Source organism: Osmerus mordax, chromosome 5 (genome assembly GCF_038355195.1).
Source record: "Osmerus mordax isolate fOsmMor3 chromosome 5, fOsmMor3.pri, whole genome shotgun sequence".
NCBI classification, from domain to species: domain Eukaryota; kingdom Metazoa; phylum Chordata; class Actinopteri; order Osmeriformes; family Osmeridae; genus Osmerus; species Osmerus mordax.
The window spans coordinates 14,900,086-14,917,030 of NC_090054.1; the positions used below are offsets into that span (position 1 = coordinate 14,900,086).

Genomic DNA, 16,945 nt, shown 5'->3' on the forward strand with positions numbered 1-16,945 from the left:
GGGCAAGGGCTCCAGACACACATATGGCCTTTCAATCAGCTAGGTGTGAGATGGAGGGTCCCGGGGACAGCAGAGGCACAGGTCAGGCCAGGCCGGCCCAGCTGGTGCCTCCCTGACTGGGTTGGTGCCGTGTGGCTGGGGTAGGGGAGGCCAAGCGAGAAAGAAGGAGCAGGATGCTGCAGTCGCTAACGTCTGTCCCGAAGCCAACGTCTCCTGGATGATACCATAACCTGTCCAGCCACTCTGTCTTTCTTACTCCTCTCATCCTCCCCACATTCAGTCCTCTCCCTCTCACCGTCTCGGGCTCCCTTCTCTCCGCCGAGTGTGAGCCGGCGTGATCGCCTAGCTCGGCCCCCCCTCAGTGTGGTCCCTGCTTGGCATGGGCCTGCCACAACACACCTGCACCTCAGGCAGCTATTAATAACCCAGACCAGAGCTCACGGCACCGCCACCGTCGTTATTCCCCCCTCTGTCCTCCCCCGCTCCACTTCCTGTACCGCCGGAATCCCAATACGCGGCTAATTGCTAGCAGATCTATCAAGTGTGACTAGCACGTTCTAGAAACTAACTTCTCACACAGTGTCCTACTTTGCGTGGTAGCGTAGACTCCAGCTTAGCCAGTGCTAACCGTCTGGCCTCATCTTTATGGGGGGTTGTCACATTGTGTCAGTTAGTGAGCTGTGAAACGTTTAAGGGTAAATATTGTGTCAACACTGAACAACTGGCAGCTGACTTGGTAACAGCTGCATCTGCTCTCTCTCTCTCTCTCTCTCTCTCTCTCTCTCTCTCTCTCTCTCTCTCTCTCTCTCTCTCTCTCTCTCTCCTCTATGCCGGATAGATGGCTTGTGGCACAGGAAAGTTCATTGATTGGCCTAGATGCTCGTGTGTGTGTTTGTGTGTGTGGAGGGAGTGGAGTTGGATGCTGAGTGATGAGTGGGGTGGGTGTGGAGAGAGATGGTCATCCCCTCGACTGTTTGCCTACATCCCACATGAGTTAAGTAGCAGCTGGAATGACCGCTGCTCACTGTCAAATTCCTCAGGGCCCGAGCCCTTGTTGGTGCCCGCGCTTAGACAGCCTTGCCCAGTAGTCGAAGAGCTTTGTTGTGCAGTTGTACAGTAATCCTGACTGGTTGACCCCTGGTGTACACCGCAGAGAGAATCTGTGAGTTTCAGAGATGAAAGGGGTAAGCTTTAGATTGAATGACAGGCAGCCCCTTCACTTGCTCACAATCACTTACTCCCTTGCTCTCTTTCATGCCCCCTCTTTTCTCTTTCCCTTCCTGCTCCTCTGTATTCCCTTGTCCAAAGCCAGAGAACTCGTCCACAACAGCCTCGTTGTCTGGCAGTCTTGGCAGAGAGAGTTTACCTCTTGTCCTCTGAAACCTCGCAGGGCCCAAACCGAGCTGTGATTGGCCTCTGCCCTCTTGGCCAAAACTCCTCAATGCGATTCATCCGGAGCTTGCTTTTGTTTACCTCTCCACCCGTAGACCACGTCTGCCTGCCTGCCTGCCTGTGTTCATGGCTGAATAGACAGGGTGAAGCCTTTTTTTCTTCTTCAATATACCTTTTCCTGTCCCCGTTTCACATTGTGAGTGCCTTTCTGGGTCTACACCAAGGAGAGACAAATGTGATGTCATGGCTGCGGTAATGTGGTGGCCAGGCCGTTTAGTTTTCTTTCAACATCCTGTAACAGCAGAGGTTTTGAGGGATGCATTTGCTAAGGGGGTTGTGCTTTTTACTGCCCAGGGTACTTTTTCTCAGCAGTGCTGAGCACTCTAACTAATCCTTCTTGCTCGCTCAAGCACACACTTTTTCTTTCCCCTCACACACACACACACACACACACTTATTGCGTCTTTTGTAAGACTAAAAAGGACCAAAACTCAAATGAGTGTAAAACCTGCAAACCTCTGAGAATGTGTCTTAGAGGTAAATTGAAAATGCATTTCCCGATCTCGCTCTCAGTGGCTTCGCTAGTACTACTGTGAACCTATTTGCTTGTCATCACGCTTATCTTCCTCTCTCCGGCACCTTGGTGTACCGCCCCTCCATCCTCCTCCTCCCAGGCTTGTGGAGCATCTCAATGGGGTAGACTGTCAGAGAGGAACTTGGCAGGCAGGCAACCATTACCTTGAGAGAACCACCATGGGAGTCAGGTGGCTGAGCGGTGAGGGAATCGGGCTAGTAATCCGAAGGTTGCCAGTTCGATTCCCGGTCATGCCAACTGACGTTGTGTCCTTGGGCAAGGCACTTCACCCTACTTGCCTCGGGGGAATGTCCCTGTACTTACTGTAAGTCGCTCTGGATAAGAGCGTCTGCTAAATGACTAAATGTAAATGTAAATGCACTCAACCACTACATTCTTTAATCATCCTGGAATTTCCAGCATATGCTTTATGCCTCGAAATCTCAGGAGTGGAATGTGCCAAAGTAAAAGTACACAGATGAAGTATTCCGGTTATACCTTGTGCTGTAACATGCGTCTATTGACAGCTGCCCTAGCGAAACATCCTTATGCAATCCATAATTCAGTTGGATTCCGGCTCGTTTCTTATCGGTGGCCTATATTTGTGGAGCCGTGTTGTTGGATTAGGCTTGTCGTCGCTGTGCTTTACCGACAGCGTAGGCCTGGCCTCTTTATCTACACTCCCACTCAATGGGCTTTAATAGGCTCTCTGCACATGATCACTTCTATCCTCGTTTTTTCGCAGTTGGCAAACATATGTTTGTAGATGCACACACGTGGTAACCCGTTTATGTAAACCCAAGACATTGTGTAACACCCTCATCTGGGCCAGAGACCTATTGTTTAGACGTGTTTTGCTTGTCAGTGAAATGCGGGGCATGGACAAGGATGAAGGGTAGGAATCCTGTTTTTAGAATGAAGCGTTCCATGCATCATTCATGTTCCACTCTCGAGTTAAGGGGTTGGCAGGTGTTGCGCACACACTTGTTTTTTTCCCTGCTGTCTCTCGTTCCTACCTCTCTCGCTCTCTCCGTCTCTCGACCTTTCCCCCGGCTCCTGGTGAAAGCGACCTTCCTTGTGTGTCAGGTGTGGCATCGATGAAAGATGTAGTGTCGGGAGAGAACTCCCATTGATTTTTCCAGCCGGCTGAATGGCGAGGGACGGCCAGAGGGCGGGGTCGAGGGCGCACTCATTTGATTCCGCCCGCCGCCCCGCTCGCGGGGGGCACACGCCGCCTGGTTCCTCCCGTTGCGACCGCTTCCCAGGCTCTCGCCGCCTAATCTCACCCCACTTGGGAGGCTTAGCCTCGGAGCGGCAGTCAATGGGCAGCATTTAGGAGCTCGCTTGCTGCTAAACGCCGCCCCGCCCTCGTATTCCCCGCCTCCCCTGTGCCTGGCCTTTCATCCGGCGGGCGTCTGCCCTGAGTGGCGTGTCAGATGTGTCCGATGTGTCGCCAGCGGGGGGCACAAGCCCTGCCGTGTGCCTGAAGACCCCCTTTGCGGCAGTGTCTCCTGGGAAGAGGAGTCTTATCGGAGCCAGAATGTAGGCGGTGGAGGAGGGGGGAAAAACATCGTGGCTTTGATAAGAGAGCGTGGCGGGCGGGCGCAAGCTGCGTGTGCGGTGTGACGCACAGGGGGGGGGGGGGGGGGGACAGGATCCCAGACGCCAGGCGGTGACGGTCAGCAGATCTGTCTTGTCCCTCTGCAGCTGCTGCTGTCCCCAACCTGTCATACTTCCTGCTCCCTTTTATATATACAGACACAGGGAAATGGAGGGGGGGAGGGGAACGGAGAGGAACGTGGAGGAGGGCAGGGAGAGGGATAGGCAGGGGAACAGGGAGATTGAAAGAGAAGAGGGCTGAACTTGTCCAGGCTGGATGGCTGAGACACGGGCATCCTTTAGACGGAAGAGCGCAGTCACGCACACAAATGCCCACTTTCGCTTTCGTATACACACCCTCCCTTTCAGCCACTCTAGCAACCTTGCCTGTATTCAGGAGCAGGCCCACACGAACACTTAAGAACACAAACATACTATGTATGTTCCCTCGTGCGTCTAGAAAATCATAAATTATGGCCGCACAGGAAGTGCTTCCATACTCTACATTGGTGCAATTTGTCGCTTATTCTACTGCTTAGCTGCAAACTTGCAGCTTTACTCTCTATTTTGTTTTTATTTTAACATTATAGTTATACAATGAAGGAGTATTTTGTTTTCAAGGGCAAAGTCTCTGGCTGAAGCAAGACAGTGTGTGGAAATGTATTCCGCTATCTGTGTCATTTTGTTGATATATTATTCAACCTTGTGCACCTGGACTGACCAATTCTCCTCCCCTTGTGTCTCCCTTCATCTCCCTCCTCTTTGCCTCCTCCTTTCTCCCCCCCTTGTCCATTACTCTCACCCACTCTACCCCCCCACACTTCCCCCCCCCATCCTCTCTCACTCCCCCCCCTTTCCCCCTGCTCTCTCCCTCCTCTCTCACTCCCCTCCTCTCTCACCCCCCTCCTCTCTCCTCCCCTGCTCTGCCCCTCACCCCCTGCCCTCCCCCTCCCAGGATCCTGCAGCAGCAGAATGAAGACCTGCGCCGGCGGCTCTCGCACACCACCCACAAGATGGAGGCCATGGAGACGGAGTTCGAGACCAGCCGGCACTACATGCAGGCGGAGATGGGTCGCACGCGCGACGACCTGGAGAAGATGAGGGACAAGTTCCGCAGGTGCGAGCCCCCCCCCCCCCCCCGGCCTCCCTGCCTCGGCTCCTCCCCCCGTCTTCCTCTCCGAATCACCAGCCATCTTCTAACACATCCCTGTGACGGTCGTCTTTTCGATGCAACGCGCCAAGCTCGGTCCTTTCCCTCCCACCACCCAGCTTTTTCAAACAGAGAAAGATGAAATGAATACCTTCCCCGGCCATCTATTTTTAATGGATCTGATCAAAGCTGTTGAATTAATGGGAGCTTAGGCCGTCTGATTATGCATCTAGCTGTTACGTTAATTCAGTCAGCCTCCGGGGAATGGTCTGTAGCATTTGAGGGTTTATAGCAAGGTGTGTGCACACGCATGGATAAAACATGTAATGTGCGTGTGCAGAGTCAAAGACGTTTTGTGGGGAATCTAGAATTGTTAACCCAGAAAGGCGTACGTTTCTTCAACAGGATGTAGGCACTGTTTGTCTTTGATGCATCTATTTTTCATTGGGTCTTTTTTGTCTCTTGGATGGGAGGATTTGCCAAGGGGCCCCGACTGTGTCCCCAGCACACTGCTGCTGTCAGGCCCGGTTAGACTGACGACATCAGGGTCCTCACCACACGGTGGAGCTTAGTTTGTCTCACTCACAGTCTTGCCCTCATTATAAATACTGTACTTTGTTGCCTTTTAAAACTTGTTTGGAAAGTGTTTCCCATTCAATCCAGACCTGTGCGTTTGTACCTAAGAGGCTGTAAAGAACCAATCATTTTGAACAGGTTTGAGTTATTCAGGTTTGTGTTTTGCATTCCCGTGGGGAAACACCAGCTATCTGCCTCCCAGAATCTGATCAAGAAATCAATAAGTTCTCTTCAGACACATCTCCTTGTCAGTCAAGCTGAATGTCAGGATGAGGCGGCCCCAGTCCCAGCTGTGCGCACCCCTGTGGCTTGTTAAGTATACATTGCACCGTTTATGGAACCGTTTACAGCCTTGTTAACGGGAGAGTTTGATATCAAATCAAAACGTTTCTGTCGAAGAACGGCTCGGGTAGCTTGGAGATACTTTTTACAAACACTTTCTTGAGTGCAATTTCCTCCCGATCTTAACGTGTGAGGCTAATCGCAGGTTTGAGGACGTGGTAATAGCGCGACAGACACTGCTGAGTCGTGTGTGTGTGTGTGGGGTGGGGGGGGGGTGAAGGTGCATAATCCGTCTAGTAATGAGTCGAGGAACGATCAGAGAGTCTCGTTAATGAGATTGTAAGCTAATGTAATTATGAAGCGACATGGTAATGATGAATGAGGCCCCCCACATAGGCAACGGCCGTGCCAGTATTGTCAGTGTGGAGACGGGTGGGAGAAAGACGGAAGCAAGCTGTTAAACTGAACCCACAGTAGCACTACCACCACCACACCCCCCCCCCCCACACACACACACACACACACACACACACCTACCTGTTCAGGAATGGGCCCTCCTAGTATCATCTACGCCCAAACCCTAACCCCTAATTCAGTAAGTCTTACTGAATTAGGGGTTAGGGTTTGGGCGTCTTACTGAATTAGGGGTTAGGGTGTGTATGTATATATATATATATATATATATATATATATATATAGTCTTACTGAATTAGGAGTTAGGGTTTGGGCGTAGATGATACTAGGAGGGCCCATTCCTGAACAGGTAGGTGTGTGTGTGTGTGTGTGTGTGTGGGGGGGGGGGGTGGTAGTGCTACTGTGGGTTCAGTTTAACAGCTTGCTTCCGTCTTTCTCCCACCCGTCTCCACACTGACAATACTGGCACGGCCGTTGCCTATGTGGGGGGGCCTCATTCATCATCTGACTGCATTAACTGGATATACAAATCCAGTTAATGCAGTCAGATTTACAGATTGGTATTTATTGCTGTAACCTACATCTCAGACCACTGGGCTCACTTCTTATAAAGTGTGCCCTCTTTGTTTTATTGGGGGGGGGGGGATTTCTGCCTCCCATTATGTTTGTAATGACTGTAGAGAGAGAGAGAGACAGGAAATGTAGGGGAGAGACAGGAGTTGACATGCAGCAATATTGGCCTTGGCCAGATTTGTACTCAGCCCTCTGCAGTAAGGCCTCAGCCTACAGTGAGTCTGACTTAACATTTAATATGGTGCTTTTTTCCCCCACATTGTCTTGTATGTACATATGGCAAAAGCAAATTGGGTGTAGACTATCCATATTTATAGGTAATGTGTGTTTTGCCCTTGGGCATATTGTGCTTCTGATTATATATTAAATGTATAGCAGTAAGTTCTGAATGCAGCATCTGGTGAGTGGTTGGTTAAAATGGGTGTGGAACTGAAAAGCAATCATGCCAGTTTATCTCCAGTCTCAAGGTCTGTGCTCTGCACAGGAAGACACTTTCAATTACAGCAGTTTACCATTTCCTTCATAAATAAAAAGAAGTTCTGTTAGATGTGCTGTATGTCTGCTCTGCTCCTCTGGGTCTCCCATAGGCACATCACATGACCCAGTACAGAGTCAGAAAAGAGAATGATTCAATTGGATTACTCTGGGCTAATGACTATAGCCCACTCGTGTGTCTTATCTGATTATGGCCCAGCACACAGTTAAACAGATTCTTTAGCAGTTCAGGCAGTGTGTCTACATTTGAGCAGGCTTGGGAATGAAAAAGGCCAACAGAGTAATTATGTTTGCCTTTTATTTATTTATTTGCTTATTTATTTAGTTTACTGCATCCCAAGGGTTACCCCCACGTTCAGTCAGTGTTGCTCTCTCTCACGCTCTCTCTCTTTCTCCCTCCCTTTCCCTCTCTCAGAACTTTGATTTAATTTGTATGCGGCTGCAAAACAATTCAGATTTATTTTTTTGCTGCCTAGTCAAGTGATGGCAATTGTTTGGCACATTTAGCATTCCATTAGCTTTAAGTTACATGAATCTTTCTCTTCCTCTCTGTCTTTGTTTATCTCATTCTCTCTTTCGACGTCTCAGCGGGAATCACTGTGGTTTCTGCTTAAAATTTGTTTGTTCATTTTTTATTGGGACAAATAGAGGTAAAATTGACTGCGGTAAAGGGTTTTTGATTACCAATGACGGAATAAGTCTGACTGACAGTTTGAGTAGTGGCTCTGCTTATGGGAGTGAGGGAATTGTGATCATTGTTTGTTTGTAGGAGTTTTATTTGGATGTCCAGCGGCTATAGAAAGAGATTGGCTATTTACAGTCATATGGGTTGTAATCGGGGCAAGGTTAGACTAGTGCGTGTTCTGTGTGTAATATTGTTCAATCGGTATAATCAATCAATTGGCCTGTTGGCCCCAGGCTGTGGTTATTATAACATGTTGTGTTCAGTATGGTCAGATGGGATGGCCTGTATGCACACACACGAACACAGTCTCTCATCCTCTTTGACACGGCAACACACAAACACGGCCACATGCGTTTTTTTCATCGAACACACGAACACACAAACATAAACACGCCTACACACACACACACACACACACAGGCTTTAGCTCAGCAGAGCAGGAGAGATGAGAAGAGAGACCAGCAGCTTGTGATGGTGTGTAGCGAGAAACATGACAAGGCCAGGCTGTCCCTTGCTCTTGTAATCCTCTCTGAATGGAAGACATGCTCAGTCAATCCTCGTAGTTGATCTTGTTACACCTCTGTTGGATAGGAGGGTTGGGATTTTTCGTTAAGTCTTCAACTGTGTGCTCTCAGGTCTTTGTAATGAGGCCATCTAAGGGAAGAGCTTCACAAAAGCACAGTGAGTTTCAATGGACAGAGATTCAGATTTGCAGTTTGTCTTGAATGTCCCAGTGTGCAATTCTTTGGTCCTTTTCTTGTGCTCTGAAGTGTCATAGGAAAGGATACATGTTTAAAGTGAACAGGATGTAGTCTCAATTTGACATCTTAAATTCAAATGTTCAGCTTTCAAAATCCCAGATGAAACTCGGTCGTTCCCAGGTCCTGATTACAGCCCATTATCACATTGTGAGAGGGACAGGGGATGATAATGATTGAGGCTAATAATCATTCTCTTTCTCTCTCGCTCTTTCTCTCTCGGGCGCTCTCTCTCTCTCGGGCGCTCTCTCTTGCACACGCTCTCTCTCCTGCTTGCTTCGGCTCTAACTTGATCTCTCTCTTTCTTCTCTAATTTCCCCCCCAACTTGCCCAGAAATCTGCACTTTGCCACTTTTATCCTTTTGAAACGTCTCTTTGTGATTGCATTTTCGAGAAATCCACAAACGTCCCTTTAGAACAGCTAATTTATCCAGCCAATTTAGGTGTATAGGAGGGGTAAAATAATTGCTATTGGCCATATTGAAAATGGGTTCAATTCCACAGTCTCTTGTCATTTTCTCTCTGCTACCCCTCCCCCCCCTTTTTTGGCATCACTTGTAATTTGTGCCAAATGTCTGACCTGTTGAGAAACAGCACAGAGCCCATTTCGAATGACTTCATTAGGTGCTCCTAGAGGATTCATACAGCTCTGCCGCTGAAAAGACAACGTGAGGGAGGAAAATGCATCTGCTGAGATGAGCCTGCAGAAAGAACGAGCGTGTATGCCTTTACACCCGAAAGGGCTCATAACGCGTGGTGCCTAATTAGAGCTGTAACTTGCACTTCGCACTTCGTAGCCTGTTTTTTCACTCGTATGACAAGCAGCGCTGGCCAAGATGCACACGAGAAGACAGGGGGGATAATCGGAACTTTGATGGAATGTGATTGCGCCGAGAGATGGCGGAGATGGAAAAGTGGTCAAAGGGGGGAAGGGGGGGAGGGGGGGAGGGTTCACTGCCGTGCTTTGCTTTATTACACTGGGTGTGTTTTACTGGGAAGCGCTTTAATAATAATAATTTCCCCAATGCTGCTCTCCTCCACAGACTCCAGAACAGCTACACTGCTTCACAGAGAGCCAACCAGGACCTGGAGGAGAAGCTACATGCCCTGGTAACCTTGCAAACTCTCAACTCGAAACCATTCACTTCTCACCCGCCACCGAACCATCTGTCAACATGGTGTCTTCTAGTTTTGTACTATATACATATCCATTGTCTGTTAACTGAATTTTAACTGCGTCTTCCCTTTATTAATGACACCTTGTATGGTAAACTGCTTTGACTATTTCTTTCGGGGGACTTTTCAGATCGGATTCCATTTCTCAAATATATTGTTTTCCTTTTGACCTTTGCCTGGCCTGTCTAACAGCAGCAACATCACAACAGTCTCCTCAGACTGTCATGGTGTCCAATCGTTTTCAATTGAGACTGAATGTTTTGTGTGTCACGTCAGGGTACCACAGTTGTGATGCAGTGTGTGGACAGAGGAGGCTCTTGTCTGCTGCAGTGTGGGGCCTTTCTACATTCATAAATGTACCTCCCAGCAAGAGCAATGGCCCCCATCACCCTCATTATACCATTATGCCATGCCCGTCAGCCAATTATACAGCAGGATCTCAACTGGAGAGGCTGGGGTGTTCCAGAGCGCTGTAGGGGATCAGCTCCGAGAGGAATAGACTTTGGTGAAAGGCCAAATCACTCCATCACGTCATGTTTCTGCTAACCCCTCAGAGAGAGAGAGGCTTGAAAGGTCCACAGCTCTGGGCTGGTGTATCCCCCCCCACCCCCGCCCCCCCCCCACCCCCCCCCCCCCCCCACACACCTGGTAGCATGCCAAGCTAACGCGTGTGTGTGTGTGGGGTGCTCGGTTCCTGCACCACTGTTGTGTGTTTGATGGTTCTTTGATGCGCCATTTCTGTGTGCTGGTATGTGGGTGTGCATCGGTGTGTGTGTGTGCGCGCAGTATGTTCCGTTTTTCCGATGCTACAATCCAATCTCACTCCGTCCAAGCGGACCTGCCCCCTTGACCAGTATCGATTCCCCATAAAGATGGAGATTAACTGAATTTTAAGATGCTTTTGCAACAGTACTCTGCTGCTGGCTGTGGCGTGGGGCTGTGGTAACTTCAAAGTCAAACCCTCCCATCCTAGGAAAACCCAGTGAATGAATACATCCTATGAATCATTGCCAACTGTGGGGGCGGCAGACAATTGGGCAAAACTAGTTAGCCTCTCCCCTTTCCTCAGGCATCAGCCAATCACAGCTAGAACCTTTCATAATAGTTTCATTTCATTGTACATGATGAAAATCATGTACAAACATGCCTGTGGTTAAATCCTTTTCCATGTCCCAAGGTTTATCTTAAGCCAAAGCCCCAGATATTAGAGGCTGTGTAGGTATATAGGGTGGCCTAAAGAGAGATCTTCCTCTGGGGGGGTTTAGAGTCCCAGATAGAACAGGTGGCCTTTGCTGGGCCATTCCCCCCTACCACGGTTTAGCTGATGTGGTCGTCTCCTCACTTAGCAGAAGGATCATTCTCCTAAATTATAACTACAACGTCCACCAGTCCCCGTCCCCCTTGTCACCTCGGGAAAGAAAACCAGTCACACGAAGCACTGTTCATTGCTATAGTCCTAGAACATTTGAATGCGAGTTTGAGCTCCCTTTAATATTTCGTTCAAGCGTCCATATCTCTCCAATAAAGCTATTCCTTTGGTGTTGAAGCTGAAAGTAATTGATTTTACAAAATCGTCTTTAGACCGTGAAACTGTCAACTGGCTGTTACCCATATTAAATGCATATGCGAGCTCTGCTGTCCAGAGGGGAGAGGGTTTTTTGATGCCCCCCCCCCCCCCCCCATTCACACACAAAGAGAAATGTCACCAATATTTCAAACTATTTTCGAGGGTGCTTCTCGCACCTGCCAGAGTAGCAACTAGCTCTCTGGTTGCTCCAACAAAGTCCGTTTGAACAGCAAAATAAATGTTTCAAAATGTTATGTTCTGCATTGTGCTGTTGTTGTTACTGTTGTCTCTCACCATTCCTTCTCTCTTTCTCTCCATCTCTTTTTTTTCTCTTCTCTCACACCCCTGTCCTCCTCCTCCGCCCACCCCCACCCTCACCTCCCCCAACCCCCTCCCCCCCACATGCTGCTTCGTGACGGGCTGTCTCATCATCATCATCATCATCAGGCTGCTATCAGTCAAACTTGGGTCTACGCAGTTGCGTCCTCATTCTTCTTTTTTTCCTCCTCTCCCTTCTCCCCCCCCCCCTCCCTTTTACATCATTTCTAACTGTTGTTGTTGTCACCCTGCTCTGTGTGCCCGCCTCTGATATCAGGGGCCTCTTCCTCCTCTCCTGTTTGGGCCCGGCAAGCTGTCTAGCTGTGTAGTCAGAACCTCCAATGTAGCTCTGTCCCGCTTGTTATGCTAGCCCAGTGCATGTGTGTGGTGGTTGGTTGTGAGCATGATACTCAGGTGGATTGTGTCCCTGTAGACGTGCCCGTGACTCAAATACTTCCAGACTCCAATGTCATGCGCAGTGCCAATGCTCCAGGGATAACTAAGGTGTTTTACGGTGCTGGCTTTGCTCAGTTCAGCTGTGACTGTGCATCGAAATGAAGGCGTCCAGCTTCCTTTTTTTTTTTTTCTTTTTTTTTTTGCTTGTCTAGCACATTTCACTTCTCCTCACCCATCTCTCCAGTCAAGCTGGAACCATATAGATGATTGCTCCATTATTGATGTGGCAAGCAATAAAGGAGGAGGAACGTTCTGGATCTCAGTCTCTCTCTCGCTCTCTCCTCTTTCTTTCTCTTTTCCTCTTTCTATATTCCTCTCGTCTCTTCTCTGTTTCTCGTTTCATTTTGTCTTCCAATCCCTCTCCCTCTACAGACAGGAGGCAACTCTCAGGTCTCCTATTCTTCTGGTGTGATGTGGGCGCTTGAGAGGCGGCCCTACTCTTCTGAGAGAGGGAATTTTAATTATTCGATTTATTTCAATGCCCTCCATGCTAGTTAAGGGTTAAAGCATGGCGAACGATTGGGACCACTGAAACCTGGCTTCTCGCTGCGTTGCGGGTTTCAGTTGAAATGGACAACGTCTCGTGTTTAAACGCCACGATGGGGCTCCATTAGTAACTCATAGGAGTGAGGGGGTTTTCGAAGTGTTACTCTACATGCGGTAGTGGTGATAATTTGCATAGTTCAGCAAAGGCAGGTGTGTAGACAGGCTGTTAGACTCACGTCCCCAGTGGCTGGTGGGGCCCAGGGGATCTGTACAGGTCTGTTTCTGTCACCTGTCTCACTGGAGTCTGTCATGAGCTGAGGGAGATGATAGTCTGTGGTGAATAGTGAATATTCATTCACTGATTTTATCACACACACACGCGCCGCAGCATCTGGATCCACCCTGCGCTCTTAATTAGTTTGGTATTTCACCAGCTCTGAGGTTTGGGGATTATTTTCTCAGAAAGAACGTTCGTTAGCCAAGAGGAAACCAACATTAGTTTTTCTTGTCTTTAGATATGGTTTTTCATCCAATTGAAACTTTGAAAGAGGTTCACGTAAATATTTTGTGGGCTTGATGCCACCATTACTGAAATAAAACTCACTAAGCCTACTGAAGACCTGAGGTAAGCCCTGTGGAGAAATGGCATTACAAACCATTCTCAATTTCCTGGTCCTTACATACGACATGCATTCGTGTTCATCTTCAAACGAGACTGCATACGAGAGAGAGAGAGAGAGAACCAGAGGGAGCAAGAAAGAGAAACCTCATCTCGAGAGGGATTTAGCAGACTGAGATCCAGATACTTCTGAGCATCCACTTTGTCACTTCATAATGCGCTATCGATCGGTTCATGTAGGACATTTCCTGCGCTTGTACTGTTTTACTTTCTCTCTAACCACACTGCTGAGCGCAGCGGACAGCCGATAGCCAGCCGTAGCTTCAGCAGGCCTCCCAGCCCCTGTGCTGTGTCAGCTGGGAGAGAGGACGAGGGAAGAGATGGGCTTGAGCTCCAATCAATGAGGAAGTGACTCCCACTGCACTTACTTAAACATGGGAGAGCTTTAGCCTCCCCCAGCCAATGTACTATCACACTGGCTGGGGGTCAACCTACTCTGAACGTAGCCCCTGCTCCAGATTCAGCCGACTGGTTGTCTAAATGTTTTAGCCTCGTTTCATTCAGTGTCACCCGGTTCAACAGCCAGGCGTGGTTGAACTCGACCTGATCTCTAATGCTGTGTTTCCCGCCCTCCTCTTCAGCTACGGAAAGTGGAGAGGGACAAGAAGACCATGGACCAGGAAATAGTTGAGCTCACCAATAAGCTCCTGGATGCCAAGAACACCATAGACAAGCTGGAGGAGCTCAATGTGGGTGTAATTTCAGGGTGTCTAAATTAAGACCCCTGAGTCAGGTCATTTACGTAATTCAATTTGTTTATTTGATCAAGAGGGACAGTGTACATTCATAAACATTAAAATGTAAATGCACGCAATTGTAGCCAAAAGGCTAATTTCCATTGGCAGTCCCTCTGCCAGAGGGAAAAAGGCTATACAACCTAAAAAAAAAGGCATTAACGTATATCAAACATAACATTGACAATAAATACAAAAATAAAATAAGAAACAATAAAATACAATCCCAATATACAAGTTCCACTGCTTACCCACTAGTGATCACATTTTTGGTTATTTATCAACCATTTGAACAGCTGTGTGTAAGTATGTGTGTGACCTGTGCCAGGTTTGAATCCAAGGTAACACTTATAAGAATGATGAGGCGTTACGACAACGTTATAGGAAAATGACAGATTACTCATTTCAAGTGCACTCATTGTGTGGATTTGCACGTAATAATCATGGTTATTAAATGTGAATACAGTAATATGTTGGAGTACCTGCTTTGTTCTCCAAATGTTCGTTTTTTATCTTGGGGTTAAGCGTTCTCAATGAATATTCTAAACGTACTTTTTGTCATTTTGACCTAATGGTTTAAAAGGTGACAGTCAAACCTAGAATTTGATTGTTTCATTACATATTCCTTTAGCTTTTTTGTTCAACTGACTAAGTATATAGTTCTGGCTGATTGCACTTCTATTTAACACCTGTTTCCCCACCTCTCCTTCTTTCCCCCCCACCTTCCTTCCACTTCTCTACTCTCTCTCTCTCTCTCTCTCTCTCATAGGAACGCTACCGTCAAGATTGCAACTTGGCTGTACAGCTGCTAAAGTGCAATAAATCCCATTTCAGGAACCACAAGTTTGCGGACGTAAGTATAACTCTGCTCCTGCATATTGCGGAAGAGGGGGGATGGATATCGAAGCTCCCATAAAAAAAAATCAGGCTCCCTTGTGAAGGCGGCACCTTTTGGAGCTTGAATGTATTTTGCAATCCACAGTGACACTCCTGGACGATGGGGAGAGAAAGAGAGAGAGAGAGAGAGAGAGAGAGAGGGGGCGGTCGTCCGGGTGACTTTTTGAAAGGCCATGGAGCGCTCCGCTTTGCTTTTCCGACTGGAGTCGGCGAGAGAGCTAGGCCAAAAGAGAAAAAAAGAGAATAGAAAGAGAGGATGAAAAGACCAGGTTGAATGGAAGGCTTTTAAATGGTGGGAAGGCTCTACGTCTGTGCATGAGTGCATGCACTCTGTGGAAGATTTGGCACTATGTTCTATGGGACTCTCAGAAGGACTATGCCATTCTGGGCCTGGTATTGATAACTTGCCAGTCTTCATGCCCGCCTGGCCTCAAACCAGTGACCCCCCCGGTAATCAACAAATTACCTCAGTTCAAAAGAGCTTGAAGCCAGTAAAATGATTGAATACAAAGTGCTTGTATGAATGCCGTCTCCATCAATTAAGGTTCCTAATCCACCCCCTTTAAGCTCAATTCAAACATTGAGCCATGTGCCATATGTTTGACTCTTAACAATGTCATCATGTTTGAGGAAGCATTGTGCTGGCAAGAAACAGATGCGTAAACGCAGATTTTTCGAGTACTTAACTAGTGGTTGTAATGTCTGGATACAATGTACATACTTATGCTGTAGGGCCCTTTAGATTAGAAAAGGCCTGTAATAACAACACAGTTCATAAATGCAGTTTCATTCAATCTTTGTTTTTTTTTATTTGACCAAATTCTCTTATTGAGTGATGAATAAACATATACTAATGTGAGTGTTTACCAAGGTTTACGTTGTTATTGGTGGAGGCCATGCATTGTTCTTAAGGTGTCTAAGGCTTGATCATCTGACCAAATCGTCTTTTACACAAGTCTCAATGATACCGTGGCCATATTTTCTCTTAGTCTATCCATCCTTTACAGTAGGAGACCCATGGGGACTGAGAAACATGTTTTGGGTAACTTGTTGGAACACAACTGGGTCTTGACAGTCCATTCATCCAAATGGCTACTGTGCTTGCTCTCCTCCCCCTGTTTCCTTCTGTTTGTTTGTGTGTGAGATGACAAGGCTGTCTTACCCCCCTGTGCCCAGGTCCCTTGGGGACTATTACAGGCAGCAACGCTCGAGTTTGTCGCTGCCAAGGCCCTGAGTGACAGGAAGTTAGGCTATTTTTAGGGGTGGTGGACATGGACCTTCCTTTTCCCCTCTTGAAAACGTCTGTGGAAGAGAGAAATAAGAAAAAGAGAGCAGAGAGAGAGCAGGGAGAGAGCAGAGAGGGAGAGAGCAGAGAGAGGGAGAGGAAACGAAACATGCCTCCGACTCAGACCGAAGCTCAGACCAAAGAGATACAAGTATAACCATGGTTACGAGAACCCCTGAGAATAAATGGCTGGCAGAAGTATGGATAAGGGAGGTTGAGGCTGTGCATCAGGCACACACGCAGGAACACACACGCAGGAATACACACGCAGGAACACACACGCAGGAACACACACGCAGGAAAACACACGCAGGAGAGCGCACGTAGAAGTACACAGCATGGCAGGACAGGCAGGTAGACGACATCCTGTGTCCAGATGAGTCTGTGCCGGGAAGGAGTCCGGAGACGCGCTGGTGTATACAAATCATCTCCACAGTGATCTTGTGAGGCGGGAGCCATCTGTGGGAGATTTGATGGAGTCTGGAGATTGCCTCAGGAAACACAAGGCAATTATCCAGCATAGCAGGAGTCTTCCATCCCTGGAGCCAGTCCATAGGACGCTCTAATCACTGAAGTGTATTGGCACCGCCAGCACCAATTCACACTGCTGCACATGGGATTGTTCTATGACAAAGCTCTGTGCTTTTGTCTCCAGGACATTATACCAAGTACAGTATATATCCAGTTGAGCCTATCTGTCCCTTCATTGTTACATTTATGCTAATTGGGTGAAATTGCACAGAGGCTGCAGTTTCCACAAAAGCATGGAAATGACCATGACCGTGGCTGTGAATGGATCGGGGTAGATTTGCATTCCTGTGATTGTCTGTGGGTCCAACAATTGAGTCA

At 48.0% G+C, this 16,945-nt stretch overlaps 1 protein-coding gene across 2 annotated transcripts in view; it reads left to right on the forward strand.

The window, feature by feature from the left end:
* Positions 1-16,945, forward strand: part of tjap1 (tight junction associated protein 1 (peripheral)) — a 49,525-nt gene that overhangs the window by 24,809 nt on the left and 7,771 nt on the right. Inside the window, exons 6-10 of one of the 2 annotated variants that reach the window (XM_067236430.1) lie at positions 4,521-4,682; positions 9,542-9,608; positions 11,689-11,718; positions 13,762-13,869; positions 14,684-14,767. In XM_067236430.1, the coding sequence (XP_067092531.1) occupies positions 4,521-4,682; positions 9,542-9,608; positions 11,689-11,718; positions 13,762-13,869; positions 14,684-14,767 (451 nt within the window). The remainder of the gene's footprint in view (positions 1-4,520; positions 4,683-9,541; positions 9,609-11,688; positions 11,719-13,761; positions 13,870-14,683; positions 14,768-16,945) is intronic. The other variant, XM_067236431.1, reaches the window with a different exon arrangement.